At 36.6% G+C, this 14,498-nt stretch overlaps 1 protein-coding gene across 4 annotated transcripts in view; it reads left to right on the top strand.

Annotated features, from left to right (window-relative positions):
• Positions 1-10,462, top strand: part of nr4a3 (nuclear receptor subfamily 4, group A, member 3) — a 36,018-nt gene extending 25,556 nt beyond the window's left edge. For all 4 annotated transcript variants that reach the window (XM_056475728.1, XM_056475727.1, XM_056475725.1 and 1 more), the window contains 2 exons: positions 4,137-4,315; positions 8,879-10,462. In XM_056475728.1, coding sequence (XP_056331703.1) covers positions 4,137-4,315; positions 8,879-9,150 — 451 coding nt within the window. In that variant the 3' untranslated portion in view covers positions 9,151-10,462. The remainder of the gene's footprint in view (positions 1-4,136; positions 4,316-8,878) is intronic.
• The last annotated feature ends 4,036 nt before the right edge of the window (positions 10,463-14,498 follow it).

Below are 14,498 nucleotides of genomic sequence, written 5' to 3'. Positions count from 1 at the left end.
AAAACCGGTTATGCTCAATTACTACACTGATGCTGAATCGTCCACATCTGCATCGTGATGTACCGTAGGAACAATTCATTTTGACGCTGCAACTAGTGATTGTAACTTTTTGGTCAGATTGCAGTTTAAACATGTAAGGCTGCATTAGATTTGCTTGCTTTATTGTTTTTTTTGTCAGAAAAGCATGCAAAAGCTCCACCATCTTCACAATCAGCTAATTCGCATTAAAACGAACACACACAAAAAAGGTGTCTACTCACATCTAATTAGGGGCCAATTTGAAAAACTTTAATTAATCATCTTTGAGGTATTTCAAGCTGAAACTTTAGGCACCTTATGAAAAGATATAATATGCCGCCTTTACTTTCAAAATGTAACCCAACAGTTGGTTTGAAAACAATGCAGGGTTTTTGTTAACTACATTCCCCTACACTTTTGACTCGTCGCATCAGTTTTATTTACAAGTCCGAGTTTGAGTCAAGGCTAGAAGTAACCTGTTGGTTCTTGACTTTAAGTAAACGGGTGCGTGTGTGGATGTGTCTGAGTGACTCAGTGACATTCTGATGTTGCTCTAACAGGAAGTGGATTTTGGTCTCAGCTCAGCTGCTCCCTGTTGAAGCAGCTCTGGTGCTCTTTCTGTGTTTCTCTCTCCCTTTCTGATGGTGGAGGAGCAGGTGCGGGGAGGGAGGGCAGTGGGTGGTGGCGTCACAGCCTCAGTAGGGAGCTGCAGACTTGGGCTCTGACTCATTTAAGTGGGGGATTCATCCGGGCTTACGTCATGGACACTCGACATCTCGCACTGTGTGTGGCGTCTTCATGATATGGGCAAACTTGCACATTTTTCCGCTCACAAACGTTCACAGTTCTCACATGTTTGGAAATAGAATGTTGGCCACTAAAACACTCACCAGAGAGTGGTCTCCGATGTGGCTCACAAACGCGCACACATGCGTATGCATGTATCTTTACGCCATGCGGCCACAGTGAGCTTAATGAATGAATGGGTGGCAGAGAGACTGACTCGCTCTGACGCAGATTTAAAAAGAATGTGTGTGTTTCCATCTTCAAGGGTGCTGTTGCTAATTTCGTTCTGTAATAATGATGAGCTTTCACTCATTCTGTGTTTGCGCCTTGTAGACAGATTGCAAATGGTGTTTATGAACCCTCCATGAAATTCTCCATTAGTTAAGGATGCCATTCATTTATAAAGTAATTAATTTTGCCATTTAGTATCATGTTTATGATCCCTAGTGGTGTAATTGATTTTTTTTAAAACTCAAAAAACCTTTTAAACTCACTTTTCAGAGCTACGCTACCATTCACAAGTTGTGGGGTGCTTGAAAGAAGTCTTTTATTCTCAACAAAAATGCATTTATTTATTCAAAAATATAGAACAGTTCTGTATAGATCATTTCAATGTGGTCATGTCACTGGCCCATGAACATTTCCTGTTTGTTATGAAACTATTTCATAACCAAAACAAGATGCAATTCAATCATAACTTAAAGTTAAAACAGCCATCATAATATTATTTATCAATATGTGGCTCTTATCGGATTCTCAGACGCTATAGAAATGAAAAATGTAAAACGGGAAATACATTGGGACCATTGTTTTTGTTTACATCAATCAAAATGTTTAATTTTCAGCAGCCAATACTCAAGTTTTCAATGTCATATAATCTTTCATAAATACTTCTAATATGCAGATTAGGTTAGTTTTTTTGTGGAAACGGTGGTGTATATTTTAAAGCTAATTTGATGAATGGAAAGTTTGCCTACTTAGCATCTGTAAAATTACTTTAAGTTTGAGTCAAAAAGGAAATGAAAAAATTATTTTTTTAATAATTCTGACTTCAACTGTGTATTTAAAAAAAAAATTGGAAAGTTTTCAAAAATATGAAAGTTTTATGTACACACAACATTGTTAAAACTTTCTGCTTACATAAAATTCTGCTCACATAGAGCTGCAAAAATGACTAAAACCAAATAAATGAGCAAACAGAGTACGAGCATGCCAGACCAGTAAGACATTGGAGATATTCTATGCACATTTTTACATTAGTCTGTGCACATTATTACATTAGTTTGGCTGTCATGTCAGGGCATGTATTATGCACGTCATCACTGATTCACCAAATAACATTTTGTAGTTTACACTTATCTGCATTTTTGAAACCTGATTTATAAGGTTTGTATTTTCAAGCCCTACCTGCTATTGTCCTGTAAATGTATGGCTGAAATACAATTTTTGAAAACCGTGTTTTGCCCCCTCAGACGCAAAAAAGCCACATTTACTCTATTATTTGCTACACCAATCTTAAATGGAAAGTTTACCCAAAAAACACAGTTCTGTCAAAACACATTTTGTGAATAACTGTTACATAAGGATATACATGCTAGGGCTGAGCAATTTGGCCTAAAATCAAAATCTCGATTAATTGAACATTTGAACTCGATTATGATTAATGAATGATTTTTATTTTATTTTTTTATTGCCCTTGCAGTTCACTGACAGGTTTTGTACTGTAAATCTGCTCACATATTACAAGTGAGAGATTTTTGAATGAAGGGTGCATTACTTGATTTTAAAATAAGTGAAGGAAACACACACTATCTACTATCTATGATCATTTATTGAACATCAACACTGAATAAATGAAATTAAAACACCCATTGTCTCAAACAAACAGTGACTTTTTTCTTATAAAAAAGTAAATAAATAAATAACTTGCACTTTTGGAAACAAAATCAATTATTTTAAATGTTTTTCATATTAAAAGTAGAAGGTATAGGGTACCTACTGTATACTATAGTAGGGTATGCGACTGCATCAAGGCTGTGTCAGACCATTTGCATGTGCTAGATGCAGAAATCTAAACCAGCTAGAGCGGGGTCACGTGACTCCACACTCGATAGGGGAAGTAATCAAAAAATGTATCCTGGAAAAACTGTTCGATTATAGGTTCTGAATGTCAATTTCGATTAATTGCCCAGCCCTAATACACGCATTAATTTACCTATCAAATAAGTGACAGTACAGTACATCTTTATGTTTTCTAGAAGCCCACATAAAAGAGCACAAAGCCCTTCATAGTTCTCACTTCAAGTGCCCTACTGGAGTAAATAGAGTAAAGTGATGCTCACTTTCCAACATAACATCACCAGTGCTGTGTTTGTGGGTTCTGTATATATGCATTCATGTGCAGTGGCGTAAAACCATTAGGCTGCATTAATGAAGCACACATTTTGATTATTTACCCCTCTGGGCTTCAAAAGCAGCTCGGAAGATGACTCTCGAATATTCCTCCCCGCCGTATTTCCCTCCGTCCTCTTTCCATTACTCCTCCTCTTCTCGTCTATACGAGTGTGTGTTTTCGTGCAGACTAATGAAGAACAGTTCACGCGGCAGAAACCAGCACTCTATGGGAAAAAAGGGAGGAAGTTTTTCTTCCTAAATTGCAGGGTTGAGAGTGAAGGGCTGAAGACGGACCAAAAGAGAGAAACGATGAGTGGATGGAGAAGAAGAGGGCGATGGATGAGTGGAGAGCGAGTGTTTTGCTGCAATTACACATAAATGATCTTCTTGAAAATACAGTGAGGATAAAAGTTTACTGCTTTGACCCACAACCCTCCAACCCTGAAGGACAGAGCCGAGAGAAAGAGGGAGAGAGCGAGGGAGAGAAATAAAGAGTATAATCTCAGGAATGTTTTAAAAGCTTTAATTGGGAAAGCTTGGCATAATTAGGTCCATTCCTATCTTTGATGTGCTCTTCCCTGTCCTGGCTTTCATTTGTCGCTATGGTAATTGTTTCCGTGCAGTATGCCTTAAACGCAGATTCAGCAGCCAATCAGAGTGCAGATCGTCATCACATGAATCAGAAAGAGGTGATAATCAGCATGTGTGTGTGTGTCACAGTGCAGACTGTGTGTGCTTTCTGATATGTACAGAATTAGAGGCTTGGTAAATTGAAACAGGTACCTGTTCTGAAGGGAATGAGAAGAACAGCGATTAATTAAAAGATGAAAGGAGACGACTGAACTCATGGCTTCAAACGGCACCTTGAAGCAGTATAAATAACAACAGTTCTTCATCTAAACCCCCCTCCCCCCTCTTTCTCTCTCTCGTTTTCTCAGGTCTTTGCTGGTGGATGAGAAGTTTGTGTTTTGTACGGGGCTGGTCCTGCACCGGCTGCAGTGTCTGCGTGGCTTCGGAGAGTGGCTGGACTCCATCCGAGACTTCAGTGCCCACCTGCAGGAACTTAACCTCGACATGCCTGCGTTCTCCTGCTTGTGCGCCCTAGTGTTGCTCACAGGTAACTCATACCCTGATAAATACACCCAGTTGAAATCCCTGTGTAAAGGTCCAGGTTTACTTCATTTTTGGCATTCTACTCTGTCTTGTGTCTGCACAGCGGTTTTGTGCATATTGTTATTCTGAATATACTTATATTCATATTACATAAGAAGTGAAATGTGGTTCAAATTCATAGTATAGGGCTGCACAACTTTGGCTAAAATAAGACTCAAATTTTTTTTTTTGTGCTTAAAATCAAGATCTCGATTTTCTCAGGATTCTGTAGATGTAAATAGAGGTTAATATGAGTAGGCTGTTATTATTGTAAATTCTCAAACACATGGTAAAACAACAATATTAGGCCTATGTGGAGGTCTATTCTTGGTTAAAATGCTACATTTTGTATAGACTTGGAACGGTAGATTTAAACAGACTTTAACGTTGTCCTGTTTGTTAATTCACAGTAAAGTGATGGCATCAGAGTATTTATAACTCTGAAGTTGAATTATGATGTTTGAGACCTATGCTTATCATTGACAAGATTATTAGACCATTTTATTTCACTAGTTAAATGAGACATTTGCCATTATCAGATTGCCTTTTGCATTATATTCAACATTATAAGCTAGAGTAGTTATACTGACCCAGTAAACATTTATTTTCATGCACAACACTGTGTTTGCTATGAAAGACAGAACATGTCAAATGCTTGTTGCAATCATAACTCTAAAATGCCATATGATTATTTAAATGATGTGCTCGCTTTCGGTTTTACTTTTTACTTCCAAGTGCGCTCATGTCATGGCTGCCGTCACTTTATAAAAAAACAAACTTCCCGCACAGAACCCAAACGATCACTCTGTGCAACAAACATTATTTACAACTTTATTAGCTGTTAATCAGCCTATGCAGGTTCTGTTCACTAAAGTAGACATCACTGGCGTCACGCTCGCGTGTTCTTGGTAGTAAACAAACACTGCGTCAGCTCAAGTATGATTTCGCGGCCGCGAATACATCATTACGTTAAGACAGAAATTACATTTTTGGGCGAATTATACCTTATAAATACAATATGTGACTCTTTCAACACCATTTGGAGGTGTCCATGTTGCTGAGCAATGAATATAAAATGTGAAGACTTGTGCGACTGCCTTTATGTTCTCTCCTGACCTTAAAAATATAATTGGCTGAATCGTAGAAAAGCAGAATTAAGATCGTGTGTAGGATCGAATCCAGATCGCGATCTTTTTTCGATTAATTGTGCAGCCCTAATTCATAGTACTCATACAACAGTAAGTTAAGCATACCCGAGTGACCTGCTTCTTAAAGTGAGATTTTGTGCATCCATCCAATCTGGCTAAGGGAGAGGCCTCCCCAAATGCCAAAATGTTCAATGTACCAAATGTAGCACCTTATGTTTCCCTGACTCCCTCCCAGCCCAAAAACATTGGTATAAATCCTGTTCGGTGTAGGGCAAGTAGAAACAGAATATATTTGTTATATTGGTGCCGTGACCCAGATGGGACAGAGGGTTAGTGGGGTGATTGTAGTGAAGGCAGCCTACTAAGAACTGTGCCAGTAAACATCACTCATCTGGCATCAAAAGGCACATTAGTGGCTGTCAGGCTGCAGTCTTTGTTAGTGTGCCCACCTCCCATGAGCCAGAAGGGTTAAATTGGTGCCATGACCCAGATGGGAGTGAGGCTTACAGGGTAAGTGTAGCAGTGCTGCACAGGTAAACCTCACTCCTCGACTGATGATAGATGCTGCAGTTGTAAGTCTGTCTGAGTTGAACCAGAGGGTTTACTCATATGCAACATGCACACAGACGCAAAATGTGCTGCCCATAGATGTCTTTAGACTCTCTGATGACAATAATTACACAAATAAAACCATCACGGAACATGGACCATGGAAGTTTACTTTGAATTAAATGCTTTATTATGCATTTAACATCTTCACTTCCTCCTGGCGTCCTTGTCCTGTTGTCATTCTTGATTTTGTGTATTTAAACCCCCTTTGTCTGACTGCTAGCTGTCGTCACAGTGATCACAGGTGTGGGACAGGTGCTGACAGAGATTAGGTTTACCTGGATATCAGAAATAATCCCCATTAATCGCACACACACACAGAGACGGTGTGAGTTTTGTGTGCATCTCTTCTTTGAGCGCAGGTGGATGGTTGATTACTGGTCAACAAAGTAGGACAGTGTGTGTGTGTGTTTGGGTCAGCAGGTGCTTGAGTCTTACCATGCATTATTAACACAGAGGCTAAACAGCAGGTCGACCTATATACAGACAAACACACCTTCTACCACAGACACAGAAGCACAGGAGCATTCTGGCAAGCATTAAGAGAGACATTAAAAACAGCTGGCTTTTGGTTTCGGACTATTGCATAAAAAGTGCTTTATGGTTTATGGTTTTTTGCAATAACTTGGGATATATTCTTAGATGTGTAAAAAAAACGGTGACTGCTTTAATGTATGATGATAAATTAAATTAAACAAATAATGTGACTAAATTATTTGATCAGAACACGTATAACACATGAGATTTTTTTGTTTTTGTTTTTCCGATGGAAACATGTTAATGTTGGAGGGAATCATTCACAAATTTAGAACGTGCAGTAAGAAAGTAAACAGGAACAGTCACATTGTCTTTGAAGACAGTAAGTGACATTTATCTGTCAATCAGTTTACTCAGTCACCCATCCAGCACCCAGTCTTCACCTCTCTTTTCTCTGCCACAATCTAGAGAGGGAGGTGTGTGCTGTGCGTGTGTGCATGCATGCGTGTTTGGTAGCCCTCACAGTGTAGCACTTAACTCTGTAGAGGAATTGAGCGCTACTCAGCAGAGCCCCAGTCTCTACCTCTCTCACTCGTTCCAGCTCTCTCTCTCTGCCTCTCTCCACTCCTCCACTCAGTCTATCGACCCTCTAAAACTGTCTGCGGTGAAAGAGCGCCATCGATCATCCCCCTGGAGAGAGGGAGAGACACAGAGAGAGCGAGGGGAAAAAAACAGTTAGAGTGAGGGAGGACAGAAGCTGAATGCAGTGACAATGGAGTGGTTCTAGGCACATGGATTTAAAACACACACATTCACACAGTCAGGTATATCCAAAGCAAACCAGCATCCCTTTGCACTTCTGCTCCATGGCTCTTGTAAAGCTATATTGTGAACACATTTGTATGCAGAGTGGTTTGAAATGGTGTAGAGTGTTGCATTTGAATGCTGATTAAGAATGATCTTCACAAAGAGTAATTTAGTTAATTTTAAAAGAAGTATTTGTGAAGATATCATCATATCAGCATTATATTGATGTTTCTGCAAATATTTAATCAGTGGCTAAAGAATTGATATCAGATTGTATTGTGATAAGATGTTTGACATAAAAAATATTTCCCAAATGACATTAAACAGAGCAAGGAAATTTTCACAGTATGTCTGATAATATTTTTTCTTCTAGAGAAAGTCTTATTTGCGTTATTTCGGCTAGAATAAAAGCAGTTTTTCATATTTTAAAAACCATTTTAAGGTAAAAATTATTAGCCCATTAAGCTATATTTTTTTATAGTCTACAGAACAAACCATCATTATTCAATAACTTGCCTAATTAACCTAACCTGCTTAGTTAACCTAATTAACCTAGTTAAGCCTTTAAATGTCACCTTAAGCTGAATTCTAGTGTCTTGAAAAATAGCTAGTCAAATATTATTTACTGTCATCATGACAAAGATAAAATATTTATTAGAAACGAGTTATTAAAACTATTATGTGTACAAATGTGTTGAAAAAAAAAATCTCCGTTAAACAGAAATTAGGGAAAAAATAAACAAGGGGCTAATAATTCTGACTTTAACTGTATAAGTTAGGGAATAATATATACAATTTAAAAAAAAAAAAAAACAGAGATGAGAAACAAAACATATTTAAAAATTTTTTTTAATTTTTATGTTTGAAATATTTGTTTTGCAATATTTCACATGAACTTAGAATGTATTATCTTTCTATTTCTAAAGATGTTTGGTGACTAAAATATTATTTTAATAAATATATCTGTTTAATTATTCTGTTTTTTTTCCACCAAAATATATTACCTATATTGAAAAATCTTATTTATTTTATAAATTGTTAATATTTTATCTGATCAGTGAAAGTTCTGAATGATACCGTGTTTTAACTTATTGTTTTTTTATTCATTCAAAATGTTAACTCAAAGTGGTAAAAATACATCAATATCCATGCATTTCAATCCAAAATAAAATTATATAAATATATAAATATATTTGACAAAAGTTTAATACTGATATACACTTATTTTATACTGATATAAATGATCTACATTATAAATAATGTTTTAACAGAGATAATTTAGTGAAAAGTATTTTCACCACATAAATATACTCCATACAAACCTAGGTCCAAAATAGCCTGATAAAAAAAAAACTGGACTGCAGATATTTAACAGATTGTGAAAGAGCAAGTTTTGTGTGTGTGGTTATTTGAGTGGAGCTATAATGATCTCTTGTATCTTAAACAAAAGCACTTATCCTCTTTCTTACTCTTTCTTCTAATTTCAGAACAATGTCCCGGTCTAAAGGAGCCCAAAAAAGTGGAGGAGCTGCAATCCAAACTGATCTGCTGTCTGCGAGACCACCTGAACTCCATCAATGCTGGAGGTGTGGCTTCCACCGGCAAGGCCCCACCCCCAGTGGGGGCTGTGCTGGGCTTGAGGGCGGAGCTTCGGTCTCAGCGTACGCAAGGCCTACAGAGGATCTTCTACCTGAAACTGGAGGACCTGGTCCCACCGCCACCACTCATCGATAGGTTCTTGGACACTTTGCCCTATTGATGACCACGCCCAGATTTTTTTTTTGCACACTCACTCAGACACGCCCGCAGCGGCTATAAACTCACCCTGGGAGGGACAGAGCCAGTAGCTTACAGTGACACTGAACTCGATTTGCCCCAAATCAAACGTGTCTGAGGAGAAACCAATCATATAAGCGCTTTTAATCTCTGCTCTGCGCCTGATAATGTAGATACAAGCCAGGGTTTGAGCAGTTCTGACGTACAGCCTATAGCTCAGCGAGTCACGTCAGTATTACTGTGTGTGTGTGTGCGTGTGTGTGAAGAAACACCCTTTACGGCTTCATCGCAGGTGGTCCAAATGTTTCCACCACAATCCACCTCAATGACAGCAGTGGTGTTCATCACAAACATACACTCACAGACACACAAGTGCACGCGAACTGTCCTTTCACACATACGCACGGAGCTTCAGATGCCAGATTATGACATATCAACTGTCATTGGCAGAAACGAAGTGGATGTGTGTGTGAAAACGCGTAGGAGGCTTTCGCCACACAGAGTGCATTAATGTCCAGAATCACAGTTGATCGCACCCCGAAAATCCTGCAAACAAGTGCAATTTACTAAGTGCTATTGTAAACGTCGGGAGAGAACGAGAAAGTGTGTTTGTTCCAGTCCTATTTCAAACTCTAAATTATTTTAATACTAAGACTTCGCCTTGTGAGGCTGATGGATTTTGATTGAGAAGATTTAGCCCAGTCTGCGCACTAACTTTTTAAATGACGAAGTTCCACAGACTTGAAATCAAAGTAAGGTTTGTTTTTGTTTTTTATTTTTATTATTGTGAAGAAAAACCAAGGGATTTTAGCCTTAGGATTAAAAAAAAAAAAAAAAAAGTAAAGAGTAGAACTGGGCTTTGAGCACTTAAAAAACAACAGGAAGTGGATCAGGTGAGGTGCAGGTGCAGAGAGAGGATGGAAGGAATGAAACATTCCGCGTTCATGCTCATTTTTGTATGTTTATACTGTCTACGCCATTTATTAATATGGAGGACATTGTTGCAAAAAATGTCTTTTGTATGTACAAAAAAAAAGTAAAAACGGATTATATGCATGGTTTTCTCCTTCTCGCCTCTGCTTGTATTTATTTTGCAAAGACTGCCGGCTCCACAAGGGCTTGAACACACTTACTGACTGGGCGTTCTCGCTTACTTTATCATACGGCAGCAGTTTGAACAGATGAGAAAGTACAAATTATATAAATATATAAATATAAATATATATATATACACAATACAAACTAATATTTTGAAGTGTTTTTATCTGATAGCTTTTTCAAATCTTGTGGTACAAGTTGTGCATTGTTTTTTTTTTGGAAAAGAAACATAAAAAAAGAAAAAAAAACATTTTTCAATGTCTTTTTTTTGGTTTGTTTAGTTTTTTTTTCTCTTTGGTTCACTGGAGGCTCTGTTTAGCACTTTGAAATCATAAAAAAAATCTTCTGATTATTTGAGTCAAAGTGTCGTTTTTCTGTGCACCTCGGTGTAAAAGCATCAGAAGTGTTTTTCTCTTGAAGCTCATGTTTGTTGTTGCGACTGGAGAGGAGGCCGAGGGGCTCCCCCTTTGTCGAGTTCAAAAAGCAGAGACATGCCAGGTGTCTTAGCAGGATAATACCAAGTCAAGAACCCTTGTGTGTGTGTGTGTGTGTGTGTGTGTGTGTGTGTGTGTGTGTGTGTGTGTGTGTGTGTGTGTGTGTGTGTGCGTGTGTGTGTGCGTGTGCATGTGCGTGTGTGTATGAGAGAATTCAGGTCTAGATCCTGTCTGCATTGAGCGACAGGTCTGAGATTGAGCTGGTGGACGGGTTCAGATCATTTTGGGGGATTGTGCCCACATCAGGTCCACGGTCCTCGTTAAGCCCCATCGATCTGCGCTGTGACATTTCAGAACAGACTCTCACACACACATACACACCAACACGCTGCTCTTTCTCTGTCTTCCTCCATCACTCGCCTAATTTGTCTGCGCTTGTCTCGAGCTGAGTTCGCAATGCATGAACATACATGATCAAAGATTTATCTATATATGCGTGTGTGTGTGTATATGTGTGTGTGTCTGCATTATTTTTGACAATAACTTAAGAGATGATTGGAAAAAGATGTGTATACACAGAATATTTGTAATCCATACAGATGTACAGCTACTGAAAACTTGCCATTCTTAGTTTCAATTAGGATTTATGTGTTTGAGAAAAACATGTTTTATAATTATGGTAATTATTTGAGCCAATTTTCATATACTACACTCTCAGAAATAAAGGTACAGGAGCTGTCGCTGGGGCAGTACCTTTTCAAATAATACATATTTGTACCCAAAGAGTCCACAGTGGTACCTCAAAGGTCCATATTAGTGCCCAAATGTAACTAAAAAGTACCTCTGAGGTACCATTATGGACCCTTCAGGTACAAATATGTACCTTTTGAAAGGTTTTTTCTGAGAATTTAGAAAAGATAATAATGGTGATATTTCTTACATGAAATTTAAAATAAATATTTTCAGATTTTTATAAATGAAAAAAATTATTGAATATTTAACAATTTATTTAATCTATACCTAATAAATCCAGAGAAACTGAGAAACTTTTCCAGCCTTTAAAATGGTTTTGTAATCTTCTCCTAACCTGTATCTTTCAACAACTTTATCTTTATCAAAGGTCTTTTGAAAGCAGGGTGTTATGTGAGTAAAGGTATAGATTTTCACAGGGCATGATGCATTTCTATAGGCAGTGCTGTGTGTGTGTGTGTATATGTGGAATATATATATATATATATATATATATATATATATATATATATATATATATATATATATATATATATATATATATATATATATATTATTATATATTATATAAGAAGGTCGCTGGTTCGAGCCTCGGCTGGGTCAGTTGGCATTTCTCTGTTACCCCACAAGTCCAAAGACAAATTCCTCATGCCCTGTAAAAATATCAATCATACATTTTTCATACACTAACTTAGGGTATAATTAAAGAACAATATATTATAAATTTAATAATTATAAATAATTATAAATTATAAATTTATATAAAATATATAACTCCTAACTAAACAAATAATCAGCTATTATACCTAAAATCTTTTTATTTAAATGTAAAGAAATATACACAACTATTCAGATATCTTCAAACTAATTCATAATTCTTTTCATTACTACACACTTATATATACAAAATACATGTATATAAGCTATAATTAGGCCCACATGAAATCTGCGCGCGCAGAATTCCATAGATTTTCCGCAGATTTTTAGCCCATCATTAATTCATTTTTTTTACTTGAGTAAATGTGTGTAAATTTATATTTATTCAGTTTTTTTAATTAATTAAAGTAATATTATTGACTATTATGAAAATGTTCATCTGATTTATGTACAATACAGTTTGTTAAGTAATATTTTCTGTCTTTTAGAAGATATATTATATGAGACACTTGCTTTGTTTACCAAATAAAGTGAATCTAATTGGATTTGCATTTTAAACATTAACTAAAAGTTAAAAAGATATTATTTTTTATTTCACATATTAAGGTTTTAGCTATGATACTCCCAAAATAAAGATTTTTACCTAAATTCTCCGCAGAAATAACAAATCCGCAGATTCCATCTGGCCCTAGCTATAATAGAGCTATAATCATTAATATAATATATACAGTTGAAGTCAGAATTATTAGCCCCCTTTTTAATTTTTTTTTCTTTTTTAAATATTTCTCAAATGATGTTGAACAGAGCAAGAAAATTTTCACAGTATGTCTGATAATATGTTTTCTTCTGGAGAAAGTCTTATTTGTTTTATTTCAGCTAGAATAAAAGCAGTTTTATATTTTTTTAAAAACCATTTTAGGGTTTTTTGATAGTCTACAGAACAGAACCATTGTTATACAATAACTTGCCTAATTACCCTAACCTGCCTAGTTAACCCAATTAACCTAGTTAAGTCTTTAAATGTCACTTTAAGCTGTATAGAAGTGTCTTGAAAAAAATCTAGTAAAATATTATGTACTGTCATTACGGCAAAGATAAAATGAATATGTTATTAAAAATGAGTTATTAAAACTATTTTATTTAGAAATGTGTTAAAAAATTTCCCAGTGATGGTTGCAGCTGGAAAGGCATCCGCTGTGTAAAACGTGCTGGATGAGTTGGCGGTTCATTTCGCTGTTTACTACCCAGATTAAAAAAAGGGAGTAAGCCGAAAAGAAAATGAATGAATGAATGTGTTGAAAAAATCTTCTCTCCTTTAAACAACTATATATATATATATATGTAGTCTAGCATTATGTTTATAAATAAACTTTTTTTTACTACATTATGCTTTCAGAGGATGTTACACTGATGGTGACACACACACGCACTCACAGATAGACAGACAGGTGTATGGTAGGTTGGTGAAGCTGTCAGTCTGGGGGAGGGCAGATCGATTGAGAGTGACAGGTACTCGACCCCCCTCGAGTCTTCATTAAAACACACACACACACACACACACACACACACACACACACACACACACACACACACACACACACACACACACACACACACACACACACACACACACAGCTCATTTCCCTGTAAGTATGGTGGTGTGTTTGTATGGCTCATGATATATTGATTGGCTGTTAGCGAGTGTGTTGAGCGGATCAGCAGGGCTGGACTCACACTGTGTGGACTGGAAACAAAGCTTTAGCGGAAGATAGGCACGCACGCGCACACACACACACACACACACACACACACACACACACACACACACACACACACACACACACACACACACACACACACACTCACTAATGCAAATCAGCTCTAATGCTAAAGTGCTCATTTCCATTAACTGAATAGAATAATGCTATAAAACTTATAAAAAAGCCAAATGTAAAAAAGTAAACATATATTAATAAAATGATGTCAATAAAATAATAAAATAAATATTAAGTTAATAATAAAATGTATAAATGAAGTAAACTGCAATAAAAGTTTTTATATAATATTATTTGTCATATAAAGTTTCAATGCACTTTTAATTTACATGTTTATTAATACTGATTGATGCAGATAACTATTATTAGATTGAAAGAAAAAGTTAATCAAACACTTGACAAAAGCTTTAATCTGACCGCTAAATTAAATCTTAAAACTGCCCCCTAATATTGATTTCAGCCTAAACGTTCACCTCCTGAAACCAGCTTGTTTATATCTAATATATAACGTTGCATAAACGTGATTGCTGGTCAATAAGAAGGAGTTTCCCCTGCCACCAAAATTACCCATCAACCATCAGTTATGAGTTTGCATGTAATGAATGAGTTTGCATGAA

This window comes from Danio aesculapii, chromosome 16 (genome assembly GCF_903798145.1).
Source record: "Danio aesculapii chromosome 16, fDanAes4.1, whole genome shotgun sequence".
Lineage (NCBI taxonomy): Eukaryota > Metazoa > Chordata > Actinopteri > Cypriniformes > Danionidae > Danio > Danio aesculapii.
Note: the sequence above shows the minus strand (reverse complement) of the source record. Positions and strands in the feature narration are given on the sequence as shown.